This window comes from Primulina tabacum, chromosome 15 (assembly GCF_025594145.1).
Source record: "Primulina tabacum isolate GXHZ01 chromosome 15, ASM2559414v2, whole genome shotgun sequence".
NCBI classification, from domain to species: Eukaryota; Viridiplantae; Streptophyta; class Magnoliopsida; order Lamiales; family Gesneriaceae; genus Primulina; species Primulina tabacum.
The window spans coordinates 22,780,546-22,805,086 of NC_134564.1; the positions used below are offsets into that span (position 1 = coordinate 22,780,546).

The 24,541-nt window shown below is 38.2% G+C and overlaps 1 protein-coding gene across 1 annotated transcript; it reads right to left on the reverse strand.

Moving 5' to 3' along the window:
- Positions 1-12,650: 12,650 nt before the first annotated feature.
- LOC142527775 (uncharacterized) lies at positions 12,651-15,968 on the reverse strand. Its single transcript, XM_075632705.1, has 6 exons — positions 15,052-15,968; positions 14,769-14,989; positions 14,090-14,309; positions 13,493-13,578; positions 13,265-13,356; positions 12,651-13,176 (listed from the first exon to the last, which is right to left on the reverse strand). Exons 1-6 carry the CDS (start codon positions 15,145-15,147, stop codon positions 12,950-12,952), a joined length of 942 nt encoding a protein of 313 aa, XP_075488820.1. The 5' UTR covers positions 15,148-15,968; the 3' UTR covers positions 12,651-12,949.
- Positions 15,969-24,541: the final 8,573 nt, after the last annotated feature.

Here is a 24,541-nt window from a genome sequence, read left to right on the forward strand (position 1 = left end):
TCAGTTGTTGTTCATTCAGTTTGTCTTTTATTATTTAAATGAATATCAAATGATTTCAGTTAAGTCACTCATCAATTAATATATTCAGTTCTTTAACTGTTTGTCAACTTACGTCAGTTAGTTATTTATCAGTTATAATATTCAGTTCGTTCACTGTCTGTCAACTTATGTCAGTTATTAATTAATCAGTTAGTTAATTATTTATCAACTGATGTAAGTGCAGTTTTTGCAGAAAGTAAAGAGACAACAATGATGCAAAACAGGATTTTATTAAGCATGAAATCGAATCCATACAACATTATTCAGTTACCTCCCTACAGCTTCTTGTCAATCCTTTAACCAATTTACAAGTTCTTGGCTATGCAGTTCTCTGACAAATTCAAAATTAGAGACCTTCTCAAGCTGATGTCATTCTTTCCACAGCATCACATGCCACAGAACTATATCAGTGACAAGCTGTGAAACGTGTCGGACGTTAAATCACCTGAAATACTTTCTGGCTACAGCCCTTTGTTGAGTAGTGTGAACTGAGCCATGTCTCCGAATAGACTGAAGTTCGTGGACTTTAATCCAAGAAGACATCACCTTCAACCAGACGAACTCTTCGATGTCTTTCTGCACATCTTCCAGTTCTCGTGCCCTTTGTGTCAAAATGTGATGATTGCTGCCGCAAGCATCTGAAATGATTGAACCAGACTCACTGGACAAACCAGACATACTCGACATATTGAATTGTTATTATCTAACATTGTTTTCATCTTACTTATAGACATGTCTCATTTAATATTGAAGAAGATGAAGAGGCTCAAGTCAACTGAACCGTCTTTCAATGAATAGTATTTTGAAACGTGGACCCACTTAATCCATTCATATTCTATACACGTTTTTATCACACGTACACACGTTTTTAATTCAAAATTTTCTGGACTAACACGTGTCCAATAATTTGAACAGTCACTTACATATGTACTATACCCCGCTTCATTTCAGTTTTTATTTTACACGCACATTCAAGCAATCAAAGCAAATTATCTACTCAAGCATACCTTTTCACAGATTTCAAGCTACTCAAATGGCCAACCAAATTCCTGCTCATGTGATGAACGCTATGGCGATTGATTTTGATTCTATCTTCACTGTGAAAGACGAAGAAGTCAAAAATGTCTTTCTGAAACTTAAAGCAGCTGGATTGAAACCATTCTTGGGATTATCTTCTCAAGACATTTAAACCAAAGAGATTCAAGATATCTACTCCAGCGGCTATGTTACTCAAGAAGGCAGTATAGCATCTACTGTAAATGGTAAGTTGCTAATCATCGACGAGGAGTTCTTCTGCAACCTTTTCCAACTGCCTACTGTGGGGCTAGTCAATTTATCTGAAGTGAAGGCATCCGATATTAAGGAGATGCAAACTACCATTTCTGCTGATGGTCGGAAAATCAAGGTTTCCGATCAAAAGAAGGAACTGAAGCCAGAAGTACAACTGCTGGCTGATATTGTAACGAAGGGACTTTTGGAAAAGGCTGGATCCTTTGCTGCACTGACTTTGGAGAAGTTTCAGGCCATTACTGCTATCATGGCTGGTCGGAAGATGAACTGGAGAAACATCATATTCAACATCCTGAGAAACATGTTCCAATCTTCCAAGTAGTGAAAAGGTTTTTCTGTACAGCTCAGCCATGTGTTGAAAGTTAAAGGGGTGGTAACTGATGATTCTAAGAAATCATCAAAACTGAAGATTTTCAATGCAAAGAATGTCCAGCCTCCCAAGCAAAAACTGGACATGACTCCTGAGAATTTTATTGAAGTAAAGAAGGAGATTGGGATGGAATAAGCGCCTAAATCAGTCAAAAAACCACGGAAGAAGACTCAGAAGAAGACAATTAAGCGCAAACTGATTTTCAGTGAAACCGATTCTGAGAGGACTCCATCTCCCAAAGTTGTGAAGAAGCCACGAACTTTGAAGACCAAGCCTGCTGCTACAGTTGAGACCATTCCAACTGAAAGACTGTTGCGGTCAGGAGCCCAACAACCTATCAAGGCAATACCACTAAAAGTTGTTCCAACTGAACCCTCAACTGAGGATCAGTTGCCTCTATCTACAATCCTACCGAAGAAGAAGGTCACCGAATCTGGTGACAAGAAGACGCTTGCTGGAGTTAAGGCTCCATTGATCACTATTACTGGCTACTCTTCCCTACCTCCCCCTAGACCTAAGGGAATAGTGATAAGAGAGAAGATTGATGCAACAACAACAGGGTTGAGCATTCCTCATGTCCTAATTGACCCTAAGGACAAAGGTAAGATGCAAGAAGAACCCAAGCCAACTAATGCAATTCAAACGCACATTGATATCATTTGGCAAGAGATCAATGAATTTGCAGCAAACAAACTCAAGACCTACAATGAGTGGGTAAAGTTCAGAACTGAAAAGTATTTGCTAAACAGCTTCAGCCAAAGTCTAAACTGAAGAAGTTTATTGAACTGGAGACTGTTGTTCTAAGGGTAGTCAAATCTTCTACAATTGATCAGGCTCTGGAACGCAAGAGTTATTTCTTCAATCAGTTGAGAGCCAAGAAGCTTCAAAAGACAGTTGCAGAGTTGCGACAGAATTTTGATCCTACGAGTCCAACAGCATTCAACGAAACAACTGTTCATAATCAACTGGACTCGGATCTTATTTGTTTACATATGAAAATCAAAAACTGGGAAATGAATCAAGAACTGATCATTCCAGCAGCTTCACAAGATTTATCAAGTGCAGAAGATCCAGCTGAACAGTCAGTTCAAGAGCCACCAAAAGAATCAGCTGCTGAAACTATTCAACGGGCAAATGAACCTTCTACATCAGTTGCTCAATCTACACTATCTTCAACTGCTGATCCAATGCCATATTCAGAAGCTGAATTATCATTGACAAATCATGATGAGTTAATCAAATCAGTCACCTCTGACATTCAGCTAGAAACATCAAGATTAGTTGAAGATACTGTTATATTTGAGGAACCAGCAGATCAGCCAACTGTTTGGAAATCAAGCTGATCATATTATTGTTGATGAACCAGTTGTTCAATCTGTTTATTCTGAAGACCCGGCCGTGAAGGCTACTTTTGAAAAGATTGAAGTGCTAGTTCAGTCAGTTGTTATGACTGAACAAGCAGTTTTCGAACAAAATAAAGAGGCTCAGCTGAACGCAGTTACAACTGAAGCAGTGCCAGCTGAAGGGCCAGTTCTACAACCAACTAAAGAACCAGTTATTGAGCCAACCGAGAAACCTTCTAATACTTCTGCTCTTCTAACTGTCTCGTCTCCTCCCCAGGACCCTACAACTGAAGATATTTCAGAAATAACTGCGCATGTAACAGAACCAACGGACGGTGCGATGGTTGTATTTACTCAACAAGAAAGGGAACAGATTCCAGAAACTTCTGGAGCCATGTCTCCTAGAATTTCAGACACTGATGCTCTATTTGAAGAACTTCAAACCGTTCAGTCGAACCTAGTCAGCATGATAAATGCTATTTCTCCAATATAGTCTACTCAGCTTGCACACACTTTGAAGCTCAACTCGACCAATGAGTTTACTATGGACAGACTGAATCTACTCAATCAAAGTGTGACTTCTCTATACCTCCAGATGGAAGAAATAAATAAAGACAGACTATCGACTGAATCTCACTTCCAAACTCAAGCTTTAGTCGGCAGACGCTTTGACTGTCTGGAGAGTACAGTCACTAAGAGGATTGATATGCTGCAGAACATTGTAATGAATGCCTTATCAGATATTGCAGCAGATGTTCGTATATTAACAAAGAAAGTGGATGTTCTTGACAAAAAGGAGGAAAGTATTCGAGAGACAAAAGAAGACAAAGGGAAGAAGAAGATATGAAGATAAACTGATTGACTTCAGTTAATGGTTGAAGATCTGAAGATTCTTTATTCTTTATTCTTTGTACGAATATGTACATCAGAGAATTATTTTATCTACAATGAAATCGAAGATTATCTTAAGTACAGTTGATCAGTTCATACTTTATAAGTTTTGTCAAACACCAAAAAGGGAGAAATTGTTGGAAACTTAATTTCGGTGGTTTGACAAACTAAGATATTAAATCTATTGAACTAACTGATCACGAACTGACAGTTGCCTAACTGAAGATTAATGCGCAGGTTATTAAAGGCAACTGAAACAGTCGAACTGAATCTACAAAGTCAACTGACTGATCAGTTGGAAACTGATCAGTTGAGATATTCAGTTGTGAGCTTACCAGCATCTATATATCATCTGATCACTCAGATGAACACGTCATCAGTTGAAAAGGACATTCAACCGACAACAGTACAAAGCAGACTGCAACTCGTAGTGGAATGTTGCATTTCAGAACTTGCAGTATACGAATGTCAGAAGTATATTGACGTGGCAATCAAAGGATATAAAGATTGAAATATTATTTAATGTTACTGTTGAAAAGAAGCCTATAAATAAGCAAGAAGAGCAGTTGAGAAAATACCTCACTTATCAATACGATTCATCTATTCTCTCAAGCTTGCTGTTACCGTGCTGAATTTATTACTCTCATTTGAGATTCAAAAAGCTCACACTTATCAGAATTATTCGTATCATTTGAGGCTACCTTTTGAGCTTACTATCACAAACTTTTGTATTATTTATTTGATCTAAGCTAGATCAGTTGTGCTAAGTCAGTCGAGAACTGTGAGAAATTTAGTAAACTAAGAGTTTCAGTCTTGGCAGTGTTAAGTCCAAACTGAAGTGGGTCTGTACAAGTTTTGTATTGATAAAAGTCTTTTAGTGCATATCCTATCCTTGTTATAGAAGGGGTGACATAGGAGTTATTCAATCTCCGAACATCCATAAATCTTCGTGTTATTACTTCAGTCATTTATTCTATCTTTCAGTCAGTTTATTTCCGCAACTATATTCAGTTAAACTGATTGTCATCGACTGACAAGATTCCTAAGTTTCAGTTTATCACAAAACTGACTCTTCATTCGAAAAGATTATAAAAATCGTGAGTGTTTATTCAACCTCCCTTTCTAAACACCTTTCAACCTATCAACCGATCCTAACAATTGTATTTAGGTCAATTAGGTTAACAATTTTGATATTAAAAGACTGACTGTATGAATTTCAAAAATTTATGAAAATATTTTGTTGATTATGCATTGTTACAAACAAATTAATAAAATATATGTTTACAGGAAATGGCAGGCAGACCACCCAGAAAAAATCGAAACCCCTGCGGCACCAATCAAAACGAAAAATCCACCATCACCTCCGAGGGTGAATCTTAGCTGAGAGGATATGATGCCAATAGTTACTATTTTAGCTGCAACATTGCAAGGAATTTTGAACCCAATTACCAACGCTATCCATCCGCCACCAGAACCACAACCGCGAGGAATTAAGTATAATTACAAATCCCTCCGAAAGAACCGAGTTCCAACCTTTGATGGCAATCCTGATCCAGAAGTTAGTCATAACTGGCTTAAGAATGTTGAAACTCAACTGAATTTATTGGAATTACCTGAGGGACTTAGAGTGGAAGTTGTTACACCGTTTTTGGAGGATCGAGCACGCAAGTGGTGGGAAACAGTGTCACCATCCTTGGCTGATATGGAACAGATCACTTGGCAAACCTTTAGGAGAGAATTTTTAATGCAATACTACCTAGCTGAATTTCGTCTACAAAAGCTAAGTGAGTTCGAAAATTTTAAACAAACATCGGACATGACAGTAATGGAGTACACATCAAGATTCAATGATCTTGGAACTTATGTTCCAACCATCATGTCGGATGAAACTCTGAAAATGCACCGTTTTAAAAAATGGCTGAATAGCCGAATTCAATCAGCTTTGGCTGTATTCCCACCGAACAACTTTGCGGACTTAATGGGCATGACGATGAGCGCAGAAATAGATATCAAATGCCGAGAAGAAGAGAACAAGAACAAGAGACCTTTTTTCAGTCAGTGGACTCAGAGTGGCCCCAAATTCAAGCGACCAAAATATTCGAGTGGCCCCCAAAACGAACCTTCACCAATACCATCACCAAGGAAGGGAAATGGTGTTCTACTTGTCGACAGAATCATCTTGGAGAATGTTACAGCAAGACGGGCGCTTGTTTCAAATATGAAAAATTAGGGCATCAGATTAAAGATTGTCCTGAGAACAAGAATATAGGGACTAGACCAATTAAACCAAATGAAAACAAGGCCAACGCTCTAGTGTACGCTACAACTCAAGATGAAGCAGATAACACCAATGATGTGGTGGAAGGTATTGTTTTACTCAATGAAATTTCTTCTTATGCCTTGTTTGATTGTGGTGCTACTCACTCATTTTTGTCTAGACGATTCGCTAAGAATCTAAAACTTGAGCATGAAAATCTTAGTGAACCGTTAAGAGTTGCAACATCTGCTAGCAAAACAATTGAAACCATAAAGTATATCGGAACTGTAAAATTTGCGTCAGTAAACAGATCTTTAAGACGGAATTTATTCAACTCAATATGATTGAGTTCAACATCATTCTCGGAATGGACTGATTAGCTAAACACCATGCCATGGTAGAATGCCAAAAGAAAAATGTTAAACTTCATACTCCGACTCAAAAGGAAATCATATATCATGGAAAGTCCAAAGAACGAAAATCTCTTCTATCTGCCTCACAAACATGGAAGGCCATAAAAGGAAGTGAGGAAACCTACCTTGAAATGATCAGCAAAGTTAGAGAAGAAGCTATCCCAAAGTTGAAGGATATTTCAATCGTTCAAGAATTTCCAGACGTTTTTCTTAAAGAGTTACCGGGTTCGATACCTGATAAAGAAGTGGAATTTGAAATTAAATTGGTCCTTGGTGTCGCATCAATTTCAAAGGCATCATACCGCATGGCTCTAGCAGAATTAAAGGAGTTAAAAGATCAACTTCACGAGTTATTGAACAAGAAACAAATCCGACCCAGCGCATCCTCGTGGGGAGCCCCGATTCTGTTCGTAAAGAAAAAGGACGGAAGCATGAGACTATGTATTAACTATAGGGAGTTGAATAAGATCACAATAAAGAATGAGTACCATGTCCCACGAATAGATGATCTTTTCGATCAGCTAAAAGGAGCCAAGGTTTTCTCAAAACTCGATCTAAGATTAGGTCACCATCAACTGAAAGTCAAAGCAGAGGATATCCCTAAAACAGGTTTTAGGACAAGATATGGGCAATAGAAATTCACGGTAATGCCTTTTGGTCTAACAAATGCTCCTGCAGCATTCATGGACCTTATGAACCGAGTATTCAAATCATACCTTGATAAGTTTGTGGTGGTTTTCATAGATGATATCCTTGTATACTAGCTAAGCGAGGAAGACCATCGAGGACATTTTCTTCTCACCTTGCTGACACTGCGTGAAAAGGAACTTCTATGCCAAATTCAAGAAGTGTGAATTTTAGCTAAAAATTTTTGCATTCTTAGGCCATATAATCTCTGAATTAGGGATGTCAGTGGATCCTAAGAAAGTAGAGGCAATCAAGGACTAGCCTCGACCAAAGATGGTAACCGAAATAAGAAGTTTTCTGGCTTTAGCTGGCTACTATAGAAAATTTGTGGAAGGATTTTCTTCGCTAGTCATTCCTCTCACCAAACTCACTCAGAAGAATTCAAAATTTATTTGGAATGAAGCATGTGACAAAAGTTTCGAAACTCTTAAAACAGAGCTTGCATCTACACCAGTACTAGTTTTTCCCGAAGATGGCAAGAACTTTACAATATATAGTGACGCTTCAAAGGCAAGATTAGGGTGTGTGCTTATGCAGGAAGGTCAGGTAATTGCCTATGCATCAAGAAAATTAAACTTTATGAGAAAAATTACCAACTCATGATCTTGAGTTAGCAGCAATTGTATTTGAGCTAAAGATCTGGAGCCATTACCTTTATGGGGTCAAATGCGAAGTATTTACTAATCACAGAGCCTCAAATACATATTCATCCAAAAAGAACTAAACATGAGGCCAAGGAGGTGGATTAAACTTCTGAAAGATTATGATTTATCAATCAATTACCATCCACGTAAGGCAAATAAAGTAGTAGATGCTTTGAGCCGAATGAACATTGGGAAGTTAAGCTTATCTTCTCTATCAGCGCAACCATGCCTTAAAGAATCAATCAAATTAAAAAAAAAGTCAGGATCCCTCTATCATAAAAATTAAGGAGCCAATTCAAGAAGGAAAAACCCAAGAATTCCAGACTGATGAAAATGGTGTCCTCTGGATGAAAGTACAATTGTATGTACCTGATACTGATGGGATTCGAGAAGAATTGATGGCCGAAGCACATAAATCGAAATTTTCAGTCCATCCCAGAAGCACCAAGATGTACCGAGATTTGAAAAATAATTACTGGTGGAATGGAATGAAGAAGGACGTAGCTGTCTTTTTTTCCAGGTTCTTAACCTATGAACAAGTCAAGGCAGAACATCAACGGCCTAAAGGACTCCTGCAACCATTAGAAATACCCAAGTGGAAGTGGGATAACATCTCCATGGATTTCGTAGTAGGACTACCAAAATCAAGGCAAGGTCGCGATGGGATTTGGGTAATCATTGACAGATTGACTAAATCTTCCCATTTCTTACCAGTTCGAATTAATTACAACCTGGATAAATTATTCATCATGTACATGGACAACATAGTGAGATTACACGAAGTCCCGGCGAGTATATTATCTGACATAGATCCAAGATCCATATCACGATTTTGGAAAAAGTTTTCAAGAAGCCATGGGAACCAAAATAACTCTCACCACGGCCTATCATCCTCAAACTGATGGCCAAACTGAAATGATAATTCAAACCCTCGAAGACATGTTGAGAGCATGTGCTCTGGATTTTCATGGGAATTGGAGTGAACAGTTACCTCTGATAGAATTTGAATATAATAACAGCTATCACAGTAGATTCGAAATGGCTCCGTATGAAGCACTATATGGCCGAAAGTGTAAGTCGCCTCTGTATTGGGATGAAGTCGGAGAAAAGTCTATCACTGGACCTGAGCTTGTTCAAGTAACCATTGACAATTAACCATAGTCAGAGAGAGACTCAAAATAGCTCAAGATCGACAAAAGAGTTGGGCTGATTTAAAGCGAAGACTATTGGAATTTGAGATCGGTGAAAAAGCTTATGTAAAAGTCTCACCTATGAAAGGAGTAGTTCGATTCATCAAGTTCGGAAAGTTAAATCTAAGATATGTCGGACCCTTCGAAATACTGGAAAAAGTTGGAACCCTAGCCTACCGACTGGCTTTACCACCAGACATGTCGACTGGCTTTACCACCAGATATGTTGAGAATTCACAACGTTTTTCACATCTCAAAACTAAGGAAATATGTCCCAGATCCGAGTCACATCTTTAAAGTTGCACCGCTAATGATCGAAGGGAACCTGAACGAAGAACTCAAATATGAAGAGGTCCCTATTCGAATAGTGGACACAAAGATCAAGTGCTGAGGCACCGAACAATCCTATATGTCAAAGTGCAGTGGTCAAATCATATTGAACGGGAAGAAACTTGGGAACTAGAAGAAAGGATAGGCACTCAATATCCTCCTCTCTTTAAAAGATCGAGCTTAACCAAGTTTCGAGGAAGAAACTTCCAATAAAGATGGTGAGATGTGAGAACCCGGAATTTCCAAAGAAGATCATGTAAGAAATAAAACTCGAAATTAAACTCAAAACTTTAAGTTTAATTATAAGAATCAATTATAAACTTAAATTTTTCAGCTAACATAGGCCGAGAAAGTTGCTCAAAAAGCTTGAAGATGAACTAAAAAGGGATCTACGCCATATGGAACCGCATCAATCGGAGATTCGTCACTAGAAGAGAAAACCCCAACTCAAAGACTCAATCTTTTAGCTTGAATGGAGCTAAGAGGCTTGAACAAATTTATTGTGCAAGAATTGTCCCTTTGGTAAACCAAGGTGACTCTTGAGATTGGATAGAATTTTTTACCACAATGAATGCCTTTCTTGGGCATTAAGGGGATGGCCAAGGCTATGTGAAAGGCCAACAATTTTCCTATAAATAGCACATCAAACCTCACATTAAATGCAATTAAAAAATCCCTCACAAGCCACAAGAAAAAATCGGCCATCTCCTCCTTCAAGCAACTCTCGGCCGACGTCATTGGAGAAGAAGAAGGAAGTTTGTTTCAGCTGTTTTTTGTAGTAAAGTGCTGTATATACTGTCGTGGAGTTCCTGTCCACAATCGGCTGCCATTCGTCCAAGTTTGAACAAAGTTTCGTACCGCACGATTAAACTATCGGTAAGTGGTTTTTGTTACGTATTTTTCTTGTATTTTAAACTTTGCATAAATATAACATGACATTCTTGTATGTGTGTCCTTATTTTCGAAAAATGCAATCTCTTTAAATTCTCGATTGATGAATGTTATGTTCTTTCTGATTTCGATATTCTTTGAATCCGCTGAATTCCTTTCAAAATTCTGATAAGTTCTGTCCGATAAATGTGAATTCTATGATACAGTGTTACAATTCGAATTTGACGTGAGACGATAATTGTAATTCTGTCTGGCCCCCACCAATGGGTATAAAACTGTGTTCTGGACCCCCATCAGTGGATATAAAATTGTGTTCTGTTTGGCCCGCATCAGTTTGTATAAACTGTGTTCTGGCCTCGCCCCTTAGAGGACTAACATATTGGGGACAATTTGACAATAGAAAAAGAGATGAGTAACAGTGTTGTGTTTGTTCTGATCTGCTCTGAATTGTCTGATAATCTTTGTCTCATATTTCGAACTTGATTCGGTTATGTTATGATAAGTCAATGTAATAAGTGTTGAAACGCTTCGACCTCGGGGTGTGACAACAGAAACTGGAGATTTATCAGAAAAATTATTTTATGAAGGGATTAATTTTTATTAATCAATATGGAATGTTTTTAAGTGTATTTTTCAAAAATGGGCTTTATTGCCCGTAGGATTTTATTTTTATCCAGTACGCAAATTTTATAGAATCTGGGGACTTTTTGAGGGTTCAGGCAACATTTTCAAAAACTCACCTAACGATATATTTTTCTGGAGTGTGTTTGGTTTCGATGGGCTTATGTTTAAACTTAGAGGGCTCAAGACCCTTTTTAAACATTTTACAATATAATTAGGACCCATTAGCATTTTGTTTACTACTTAACTAACACACTAATAACCCTAAACCTAATTCCTCTCAAACCATAGGCCCACCCCTCCTTCAGCAGCACATTTACGTGCAAAAACCAGCAGCCAACACTCCCCTTTAATTTTCGTTCAAGATAGGTCATCCTCCACTCCTCCGGTGCCTTCCCTTCGCGTGGTTCTTCTAGTTTTCGAGTATCTTATCAACAAGGCACGCTATGTACATCTTTTTTCATCATTTACACCATGATATATGCTGTCATTTTTTGTTATTGCATGCAAATTTCATTGTTCTTGTATATAGCATCATGTTACAAAAGTTTTGACATGAACTTGCATATATTTGGGGTACAACTCACATTTTTGTTGAAAGGTTGCAAGGGGGCTGCCAATTTTTGGTTGTCCAGGGGCTAACATGATGTGTTTAAGGCGATATGATGAAGGGAGTCTAGGAAAACTCAGATCTTGGTGAAAGCTGATGGGATCATGCATGTGGCTAGGGTTTCGGGTGACTTTGGTGTAGGGTTGGGGTGAGTTCGGTCGGGCAGGGGCTGAACCATGCCGAGACTCGATCCAAGAGGGTCCAACCGAGTCTAGGGGAGTTCCACCACCTGCTGGTCTCGCCCTTGGAACCGCTTGGGATCGGGGGAAACGGGGTTGGCCGCGGGTGTGTTTTGTTGGGAGGCTAGTAAGTGTGGGCGCTTCTCGGTGAGCATGGGGCTGGGGCCGTGGGTTCAGCAGGTCCAAAGGGGTTCTAGGGTGGTCTAGGTGAGGCTGGTCTTAGTCTAGTAAGCGATCATTAGGTCTAGGGTCGGCAAACTACGAATTAAGGCGACTAGGGTTTGAGGGTTCAAGTGCAGAATTATTTTCCAGCAACTTCAAGGGTCTTTTCTTGTGGCTTAGTGGGTTGCTGTGTGAGTTTTAGGGGCTGTTAGATTTTGATTAAGGTGTTGTAAAGGCTTGGGAAAAAGTTGGTTAAGTTTCAGTTCGATTCGGGTTAAAACCAGGGCTCCGGTCCAAGTTTTAAAATAAATCGATTAAGTTTTGATGCGAACTCGAGTTTACGTCTAATGAAATACTTTTAAATATGTTTTGAGACGTTTTAAGGAGTTTGGTAAGGCTTCGGATCGAAATTTTGAGGTCCAAGAGTAAAATGGTCATTTTTGGTTTCTAGGAGTAAAATGATCATTTTGAACCTTGGGGTAAGTTTTAGTCCTGACACCGTCCTGAGCACAATAATTTAAAATAAATTATAATAACTCACAAAACAAGTAGTTGTTGAGATTTGAAATTTAATGATAAATAGATTTGCTCAAACAAACAAATGAATTTATTATTAAAGATATGAAATAATTGACAAATTTATCGATCCAAATATAATATTAAATAATTATAATATATCATCATTTATCCTACACACTACAATATTTATCGTTCCCTTTTATCAATCACTGCATTGTCCCTATCAACCAAGTGCACTTAGTAAAATTTCGCAAACAAAAAGCTACAAGCATTAGTACATTACTACACTCCTGGACAGTACAGCAACTTTCACAATACACAAACACCGGGTAAGAAACACTCTTTTCTCGTGAAGAATCCGCTAGAACTCTGTTACTTCATCTAATTTTGATCCTGTTCTCAAAACTACGAAAGGTCGTTTGTCCGCAAGTCACGCTTTATACACGACACTAAAACTTGAACAAGACGACATTCGGATAACCATAGAAATAACCCTGGTTGTTAGCTAGTTTCTCAGCCATGTCGATTTCCAATGAAGTAGTTGAAGTCGTGATGTTGAACCTGTAATTGCTTTAGCCAAGAATCTGCAACGCTCAAAAGGGACACGAGTATTTTTTGATCTCGACCACTCTCAGAAATCCAAATGTCACCTTGCATCTTATAAGTAGCTAAGCCAAATGGAGGCAGGGACATGGTCTCCCCCTTTTGATTTGTTTTGTTTTCAAAGACGTCTTCAAAATCTGCATCCATGTATAAAAAATATAAATGACTAATACGCAAAGATTCAAATGAGGATTAACTCCATAGAAGTTAGCACCAAGTACCGACCTTGAAAGAAAGAAGAAATCGTGTGGTATGTGAGAAAGCAAGTTTGGAAGTCTTTAAGAGTTCTTCCCGTAGGAATGTGATAAATCGGGTACCTGGATTTTTATCTCAGTTAGTTCGAATAATATCTAAATCCTATTTCGATATTTCTTCAATGCCAACACTAACAGATAACGGAAACAAAAATTAAATTAAAGTTACATCTAGGGTGAGGGCTGGATAGAGACTCACCATGCAACAGCCATCCAACTAGCGGGTGAAAGATCGACACTTCTTAAAGACATTAATCCTGGGTATCTTTGAGCTAAGATACGAACCTGAATGGCAAATAATCCAATTTCTCAATATATGGCTCAGATTTATAAGTCAAATCAGTAATAAATACACAGAAGTCATGTTCAATATTGACGGCAACTTACCAGAAAGAAGAGAAATATTAGAATTATTGGTAAAAAAAAACGAGGATATATGACGGTCGGTCGGACTCATAAAATTCGGTCTAATTGTAAGAACGAAAGTTTTTTTAATAAAGCACAGAAGGGGAATGTAGAATAAAGTCACTAAACCCTAGAAAAGACATATTCCATGTCGATTCGTTTTCAAAAGTCATATATTCCACATCTTTTAATTTGATGCCAATCAAACAGAGACATTTATTGAATCTATAATATCCTGTAACAACTTGCTTCTCCCTTTTCAATCCGTCAACATAAGTTATCATTTTCTAACAAGTAATCCTACGAATCGACAGACACTGGAAGAATCTTCTGGAAATATATATCAAAATTTAATCTAAAAAGTGCTAAAATAAACAAGAACTTGTATTACCTTGTCCGTCAGCGGAACTCTTAAATAAGGAGATGATGTCTCGAAGTACTGGAAGTAAAGATTACCAAATCTGTCATTCATATGACAGAAGCTATCCGGTTCAAACAATCCTTCCTCGGAAGAACATCCGTCCCATCTCGACAACTTTTCACTCTCGCTCTCGTCACTGAATGAATCACTAAATGAATTCCTTGTCTCACTTAAGGATTCGGTCTCTTCCCTAAAATCCAGACATAAATCATTAATTATATGACCACACAAAATTATAGACCATCATTTCCCAAGTCTAATTCTTGTACCCCTCCAAAGATCTCAATTCTTTATTCTGATTATATGAGCAGAGGAACAAAGAAATGCTACAAAAAGCTTAACAAATCCAGGCCTACTCGATTTCAAACCAGAGAATTTAATCTACCAAGAATCGCTAGATGAAAATGAACCTTTTGGGGACGAGAAACTATATATTTGTATCATAATCACAGATAAAAAAATCCAAGATTGCAGACATGAAACTAAAAATCACACAAGACAAATACCAAATGCACAAATAAAGAGATTAGAATCATGAAAACATCAGACTCCACATGTGGGATTTTCAGCAAAAAATGCATGATCCACTCATTTTTCAAGATAATACAAGAATAACAAAATTCCTGACGGAATATGTAAACGACAGTACCTTAAACAGTGTACGGATGAATTGCAATTGAAAATTTGGATTGCTGAGAGATAAGGGACAAAATACTGGACTATGTTTTCGCCGGTATCAGAAACGATTGAAACTCCAAGCCCACATGCACTCCATTCATCAAAACTATCCCACAGATCACCCAATGTGAAGTAGTCAATGTTTTCCCTTCCCCATGGATGCCATAGCTTATTAAGCTTTCTCATCTCATTCTGTATGAGAAAACATCATTACATTCAATACCCACAACAGAACAAAGGTCAAAAGAACAAACCTGGGACAAGAATTGAGATGGAACCACGGGTGTCGTGCAATTCAAGAAGCGTTTAAGATTTGTTTGTTCTGAAACCTCCTTGTCAAAAACCAACATGATTTTCTCCAACAAAGAAACGAGTGCAAAGAGGGAGAGAGAGACTTTGCTCTGGCTCTCTCTTTGAAACAGATACAGATATGAAAGGAGACAAAAAAAAGGAAAAAAAGGGAGGAATTCGTTGAGAAAGGAAGAGAGAAATTGAAGGGATTTTATTCTATTTGTTTGGACTGGAGAGAAAATGGCAAAAACCTGTCTACGAAACAAGGATTACTAAGCTTTGACGTTTGGACAAAATAATGAAAAACGTCACAAAACAATTACGTCACTTTCCTTCTCTAAAAAAAGTAAAACACCAAAAATTCCAAATTCTATCCGATTTCGGATCGCCGGAAAAGACGGATTCAGGCAAGATTCTCGCTCCCAGGTCGAATCCCAAAGAGAATAACTATGTCCAAAGAAAGCCCGGATTTTTTTCTTCAAGAAAATTGCCACCCACCAGTTCGATAACAATAAAAAACAAACCCATGAAGCTATTCAAGACAAAACTGACAAAAACAAACGAACACCCTTCTTCCTTTTCCCAGGATTTCCAGTTGTTTTCACAAAAGGTGGAGGGATAAAAACTGGAGGAAGCAAGTGTATAAAAAACCTTCGGGTAGACGTTAGTATCACGCCAAGAAACACAAAGCAGGCGTTTTGTGAGCCAAGAAAATGACAATCAGGGGCTCTTTGATATCGGATTGTCAACAGAAATCAATGGTTTTTAATGGAAGAGAATCAATCCACTTTTTTGAAAACAAAACTTTTTCGCAGAACTGATTTACTTTGACTCCGGAATTAGGTCACACCCTGAAACTCAGAGGTGTGAGAGAAGCTCAAACAAGAGAAGCTCAAACAACCATCGTCTATGCTACCTATGCTATTCTATTAAATTTGAGATAATTATAATAATTAATTTTGATATATAGTCTGATAGTAATTAATATATATTAATAAAATGTTAAAATTTTAATATAGTTATATGTAGTTCAGCGGATAGAGTCAGTGTTTCTTGAGATTTAAGTTATAGGTTCAATTCTTACTGAAATTATTTTTTAATTTATATACCAAAATTACAGCGTAGTCCCTCATTATTTCTTATAATTATATTTTGAACCTTATTTAAATATAAATCAAATAGCGTGCGTCGGTGCACTAGTACGGAGAACAAATAAGGTTGGTATATCAAATCAGAGTGTGGTATCATTTTATATAAATAATATATATATATATATATATATATTATTTATATATATAATATATATTTAATTATTTTGGATTTCAAGTAGATAAAAATTTTGTTTAAAAAAAATCCCAACAGCGATCTACTGATAGTTATTTTTTTCAATCTCCAACAATTGTGTCCACAATTGAAAATTTTGTTTAACGGCGGCACGACGATGGTGCCACGAGGCAGCAATGGTGCTCGGTTGTGGAGTGCTGTCATGGCCGATACTTGTTGACAAGAAATCAAAGCGGCCGATTTTTAGTGTATGAGAGAGAGAAAATGCATAATATATATTTGACATGTATTGTTCTATTTATAATTTTCGGCATCGTTTTAATCGTTATATTATTTATCTATATTTTTATTCACATTTTTATCCAATCTAATATCATGTTTGGTGCATAATATTTATCCATCTACTAATCATTTATCTTACATAAATCAAATCATCAATCATTTATCACACATCAATCAAATCATTGATTTGAAATTACAATATTACCCTTAATAAGTAACATAATAAAAATTTTATTAATATTTTCAAAAGGGCTAAACGGTAATATTATATTATTTCAAATTTTGTTGGGATCGATTAGGGGGATCATCTTTGAGCTACGGAAGCTCGGTTCTTGAAATATTAAAATATTGCATACAAATTGTTTGATAAAATGCTTCAACCAAAATATTTTTACACATTCAACTTTCATATATTTTTAAATACTTTACAAAATGTTTAATCGATTTCTACGAAGGATTATTTTGAGTGTCTTCCGCTTGGTTTGAAAACCAAACTCGATTTAATTTATCGATGTTCAATATTTCAAGAACCGAGCTATCGTACCTCAACGATGATCCCCTAAGCGATCCCAACAAGTGGTATCAAAGCGGGTTGTTTTTGAAAGAACACTGAAACTGATTTTGATGTTTAAAATTCAAAAATTTAGATTTTTCAAACATATATATGCAAAACGGAATTTTCGTGCAGCTTGCAGTGGCCGTAGGAAAAATTATATATCTCCTTGCTCGAGTGTCCAAATGATGAATCACTTTTTGCTTGCAAACTAGACTTGTAGAGGATTACAGCGTTATAAAATTTACACCCTGTTTATGCTCGAGAAAAAGCAGTTTATTCCTTCAAGGTAGAGCATATGTGCTGCAACAGAAAATGAGTCATGGAGAAAATTGATTAGTCATCTCTCTTCTTTTATAATTTTCAAAATTTCAGAGAAATAGGGGGAGAACTCATTATAATTTTAATAGAAATAATTTTTTAAAATATTGAGGGGTATAAAATTTTGCGCTTAAAAAGTTTGGAATATATGATTTTTTGATTCACACAAAAAGGGGAGAAATATGTTGGTTGAATCGATTGTTTATCCAAGTTTTGTGTTCATAAAAAAGGGGAGATTATTAAAACATTTCATGTTTGTAATCTTGATTTTAATATTCACAAAACTTGTTATTGTATTTCTAACATATTTACTCATGTGTGAAGTTGCAAACACAATAAAGAAACTGAAGCTGAATTTTGCCAAAATGAATTTCTAGCAAGCTTCGGTATTTTGATTATATCTCCCAACGAATAATTAAAATGACAATCCGCAAACTTGACTGATCCGAAAACACAATTTGGAACAAAACTGATTTCTCGAAAAAAGCAATCAATTGGGTAAGAGCAGTTGGAGTATTTTGGTCATATCTCTCAACTCGATTATTGGAATGAAGCGATTCAGTATGTGTTGGAAAGATAAGACGATTATCTACAAATCATGTTCAAAAGTCAAACTCTAAATCTGTAACGTACCATAATTTTAAACAATTTTTAAAATTTGCGAAAAAATAAAAATTTTCTTAAATAAACAGTAATCATTAAAATTGCGTTAAAATAAACTGCTCGTCTAAAAATATTTGAAAAAAACAATTACAATCGAAGTTGCAAAAAGGTAAACGTTTAAACATCGTAAATAATATCCTGAAAACCAGAGTATTTAAAACATGCATAAAGTTCTTAAAACATAGGTGGTTCTCAGGTTTAGCCTCCTGCGCAGCCCGAGTCGGCTCATTGATCCCCACTCCTCGTCTCCTCATACTCTTCCTCACCTACATCGATCAAGTCTAGTGAGTCTAAAGACTCAACATGTATAAAATTTTTCATAAACATACTTGCATCATATATACTTGAACATGCATAAACTTCATCATTTTGCGTAGAGATATGTTTCAAAACAAGTGACTCATACATAAATGTGCCTGATCAGACTAAACCATAGTACTGGGATGGCAATGAAGATCCACTACCACATACATGAGATCCCCGGTCATGCTTTACCGGGTGGATTGGTCCTTGGTCATGCTTTACTGCTTTACAATCCTGATCTAAACTCGATCATGCTTCACCGGGGTGGAGAGGTCATCGGCCACGTACACCGACTCCCAAACCCGTTCGTAATTGGTCACAAGACATTTAACATACCTCAAAAACATAAAATATTTTTTTTCGCACGTCGAACATACTTACATGGTGTTGAGAGATTCGTTGGATCTCACTCAGGTTATTGCTGCACATGCTAACATGATTTCATGCACCTTAAATTCCATAACTTAATCATGCCTATCATACTCATTACCCATTGATTAACTAACTTATGACTCTCTAGAACACTAGGGGCTTGATCATGGTAAACATCATGCTAAGGGACCCAACCCCGAAACAATCTCGACAAGAAGTATGAAATTACCCAAACAATGGAAGACACGGACCTTGCTTAACACATAGTTCAACTTTCCCCAATCAAACTTCATAACATCTAAACTAACTTTTAGTATGCTAGGACATAACGACGTAATAGCACCCAAAGAAAGCAAGAACACTTAAATTAGAAGCCCGAAAAATACCCAGGCCAGCGCCTAGGCACTGTAGTGCAGCGCTCTGGCGCCTAGGCGCTACCCTGCAGCGCTGCCTAGTGCGAAGCTGCAGCTGCAGCACCCGAAGTGCGGCGCTGCCTGGTGCGAAGCTGCAGCGCTACGGCGCCCGAAGTGCAGCGCTGTGGCGCTAGTCCTGCGCGAATTCCACCCAAATCTGAACACAAGCTTTCCTATGACTTCTAATGCATCCTCACACTTACTAACCCGAAACAACACACCAAAATTCACATGATCACCCCACTCAATAATCCTAAACGCAGAAATGACCACTCAGCGATTCCCAAAGAAGCCTGCAACAAAAGAAACTCAAGAACACATTTTCATAAAAACGCAGTTTGAGCAGTCCCACGAAAACAAACATAACTCACTCGTTTCTTGTTCAAAAATTATGAATTTACTGTCAAATCGAAGGTATCAAAACGTACTATGTTATATATGCTGAATAATTTTCCAAAAAATCAATTGATTTTTCACAAAAATCGAAATGACAGCAGACACATTTTGAGATCTAAAATTTTTTATCTAAAAATCATTTCAAACGTTTGTGCTCAAACTTTTCACAACATACATGGATTTTCACGCATAATAAACATCACAACACATAATATAACGAGATCGATGCAGAAACAATATATTATACATGTCTTTGATCTTTAAAAATTCTGAAATGACGATACCGAAGCGGGAAGGATGCGAGAGTTGATCCAGGACGAAGCGTAGCACGATTTCTTGATGAAACAAACGTGTGAAAGCTGAAATAATTTGAAGGGGAGGGTGGCTGCTGGAGAAAGAACTAAGAACCCTAGTTTTCTCACAAAATAATGAAATGAAGAGACAATGAAATGTGTGGGCGTGTGCAACGTAAATGAGTGTGTGAGAAAGTGTGTGTGCTTGAGTTTTAAAAGAATTAGGGAATAAATTTGCTTAATTAATAATTAACAAGCTAATTAAAATACTAACCCTCTTCTAACTTTAATAAAATATCTTAATTTAAAATAAAATTCACATGTGATAAATCTTTAAAAGTTTAAAATCCTAAAATCACCTAATAATAAAATTAGTCTCTAAAAATGCTAAAAAATAAATAAATCATTTAAAATGCCTCATTCCTAACTCAAAATAAAATACTACATTTTCAAATCACAAATATCGTCGCCGGTCTCTTTTCCTCAATTCTGCATCGAATAATCACCTGAAACATGAAACTCAATAAAACATTTTAACGTGCATCACGATAAACATAAATAATTTAAAATAATACAAATTCATAATTCATTCATCTCAAAAAATCAGTTTAAACTTAAATAAATAATTTAACAATTAAATTAATGTACGAGTTTTACGTGTACAGATTTTGGGCTCTACAATTCCTCCCCCACTTAAATAAATTTCGTCCTCGAAATTAAACCTCACCAAAGAGTTCTGGGTAGAGATTCCTCATATCTGCCTCGGCCTCCCAAGTGGCCTCCTCTACTGATTGATTCAGCTACCAGACTTTGACCAATTTGGTCACCTTGTTCCGAAGCTTCTGCTCTTTCTTGTCTAGGATTTGGACAGATCTTTCCTCATACGACAGATCTGGAGCAAGCTGCAACGGTTCATAGCTCAAAACATGCGAAGGATTTGCTAGGTACTTCCTCAGCATCGAGACGTGGAACACATTGTGTACACCGACCAGATTCGGCAGTAAGGCTACACGATAAGCTAGTTTCCCAACTCTGTCAAGAATCTCGAACGGTCCAATAAATCTCGGACTAAGCTTGCCTCTCTTCCCAAAACTCATAACACCCTTCATAAGTGCTATCTTCACGAAAACGTGATCACCTACAGCAAACTCAAGATCTCTCCTCCTCTAGTCAGCATAACTCTTTTGGCGACTCTGAGCGGTCTTCATCTTGTCTCGGATATTGACCACTACATTTGTAGTATGATGAACAATCTCTGGACCAAGTTCTGATCTCTCACTGACTTCATCCCAATGAATCGGCGATCTGCACTTCCTTCCATACAGTGCCTCGTAGGGAGCCATACCTATAGATGATTGGAAAGTGTTGTTGTAGGTAAACTCTACTAGAGGTAGCTTCAATTCCCAATTCTCATGGAAATCGATCACACAAGCTCTACACAAATCATCCAAAATCTGAATCACTCGCTCAGACTGGCCATCTTTTGAGGGTGGAATGCAGTACTGAATAGCAACTTCGTCCCCATGGCTGCATGTAAACGCTTCCAAAAGGATGATGTTAACCTCGGGTCCATGTCGGACACAATAGAAACTGGGGTCTCGTGCAATCGGACTATCTCCCTGATGTAGAGCTCTACATACTGAGTCATGGAGAAAGTCGTCTTCACCGGTAAGAAATGCGCTGACTTAGTAAGTTGGTCCACTATAATCCAAATGGCATTGGATCCTCTGACTGACCTCGGCAAACTCACAACGAAATCCATGGTGATGTTCTCCCATTTCCACTCGGGGATAGGGAGCGGCTTAAGCATTCCTGCTGGCCTCTGATGCTCCGCTTTTACTTGCTGACAAACGAGACATTCAGACAAAAATCGATGGATGTCCCGCTTCATACATGGCCACCAATACAGGATTTGCAAATCCTTGTACATCTTGGTACCTCCTGGATGGATGGAATACGGAGATGCGTGTGCCTCTGTCAGAATATCCCCCTGATCGAATCAACATTAGGCAGCAACATCCTTCCTCTGTACTTCACAATACCATCAGACACTATGTAGAGTACACTGCCCTTGGCTTCATCCTTCAGTCTCCATTTCTGTAACTGCTCATCTGAAGGCTGACTACTACAGATTTGGTCTAGTAATGAAGACTGGACCGTCAGATTAGATAGCTTAGGAGCCCTGCCCTTAGGATAAACCTCTAAATCAAACCTCTGAATCTCTGACTTAAGAGATCTATGCACTGATAGCTGCGCTACGACTGCGACCTTTCTGCTCAAAACATCTACCACGACATTAGCTTTCACCGGATGGTAGCTAATTTCACAATCGTAGTCCTTCACTAACTCCAACCACCGTCTCTATCTCCTATTCAGCTATTTCTGCGTGAAGAAATACTTGAGACTCTTGTGATCAGTGAATATCTGGCATTTTCCACCGTACAAATAATGTCTCAATATCTTCAACGCAAAGACAACGGGAGCTAACTCAAGATCATGAGTCGGGTAGTTCTTCTCATGTACTTTCAACTGTTTGGAAGCATAAGCTATAACCCGACCATGCTGCATCAATACTGCGCCTAACCCGAACTTAGAGGCATCGGTGTACAATACAAAATTTACTTGCTTTGATGGCATGGCTAAATCTGGCGCTGAAATACGAGCTTGCTTCAAAGTATCGAAACTCTTCTGACATTCTCCACTCCATATGAATTTAGCATTCTTCTTAGTCAATGAAGTGAGTGGCACTGCAATCGAAGAAAATCCCGGAATAAATTTTTGGTAATAGCAGGCTAAGCCTAGAAAACTGCAGATCTCTGAAGCATTCTTCGGCTCAACCCAATCCTTAACTTCTACCACCTTAGCGGGATCCACCTCGATACGACTGCTAGATATAATGTGACCCAAAAATGCTACTTTCTCCAACCAGAATTCACACTTACTAAACTTTGCAAACAACTTGCGACTCTGCAAGACTTGCAAAATTGTACCCAAATGCTGACTGTGCTCCTCATGAATTTTCGAGTAGATAAGAATGTCGTCAATGAACACTATGACAAACTGATCTAGGTAGGGCTGAAATACTCGATTCATGAGGTCCATAAAAATCGCTGGAGCATTCATCAGTCCAAACGGCATCACCAAGAACTCGTAATGCCCATATCTGGTTCTGAAGGCTGTCTTATGAACACCTGCGTCTTTTTTACCTTCAACTGATGATACCCTGATCGAAGATCTATTTTAGAGAACACTGTAACTCCCTGCAACTGATCGAACAAGTCCTCAATCCTTGGTAGTGGGTATTTATTCTTGATCGTTACCTTGTTTAGTTCTCGGTAATCGATACACAGCCTCATGCTCCCATCTTTATTATTTTCAAAGAGCACAGATGCGCCCCATGGTGGAAACTTGGGCGGATGAATCCTTTATCTAAGAGCTCCTGAATCTGCTGTTTGAGCTCTAACATCTCAGCTGGAGCTAAACGGTACGGCGCCTTAGAGATTGGCACAGTGCCTGGCATAAGGTCGATGGCGAACTCTACCTCTCTCTCTGGTGGAATGCCTGTGACGTCGTCTGGGAAGACGTTAGGAAAATCTCTGATACTCGATACATCAGATATCAACGGAGTGGGTGCGTCAGGTGCTGAAACAATGCTGGCCAAGAAAGCCTGACACCCCCTATGAATAAGTCTTTGTGCCTGCATGCAAGAGATCATGCGAGGGAAACTCCTCCATCTATCCGGCTCAGAGAGAAACTGCTCCATGCCCAACGGTCTTACCAACACTGACATTTTCTGAAAGTCAATAAGAACTTTGTTTTTCGTCAACCAATCCATTCCCAAGATGATATCAAATTCTGGCATCAGCAACACAATCAGATCGGCAAACACTAGGTGCCCCTGCAGTTCAAGATCGATGTCTCTGACCACGCTTGTAGTTGATATTTTTTCCCCTGATGGGACTGTGACTGATTAGCTCACATCGAGTCCAATAGACTTGACGTCCAGATGATTTGTAAATGTCTCCGAAATAAAAGTGAGTGGCTCCAGAATCTATCAAGGCCTTCGTGGCTACCCTTTTTATGAAAATATTTCCTGAGAGACGTTAGCACAACACACGAAACTTATATCCCAAAATTCTAATCTTAACCTCACGCATAGTAGAAAATCTCTTTACAAAATCACCAAAAATACTAACTAGCACACTAATAATCCCAAATAAAATTTGAAACATGCATAGCAAAGAATATGGTGCTGAATTAAATAAGTTACCGGTCAACAGGGTCGTGTCTGGGTTTGCCTCCTCTGACTGCATGGCGAACACTCTTCCCTGAGTCGGCTGCCTCCACTTTGGGCAATCCTTCAGCATATGATCGCTGGCTCCGCATTAGAAGCATTTTCTCGATCCCCATAAACAATGTCTCGAATGATGGCGGTGGTACTTCGGGCACACCGGGTGCTCAACCGGCCTCTGAGGAGCCTTATGCTGAGCAATAGGACCCTTGCCTTTCGCCGGTCCCTGAAATGGCCTCTTCCCCAGCTGTCCCTTGAAAGGCCTCTTAAATTGAGGTCGCT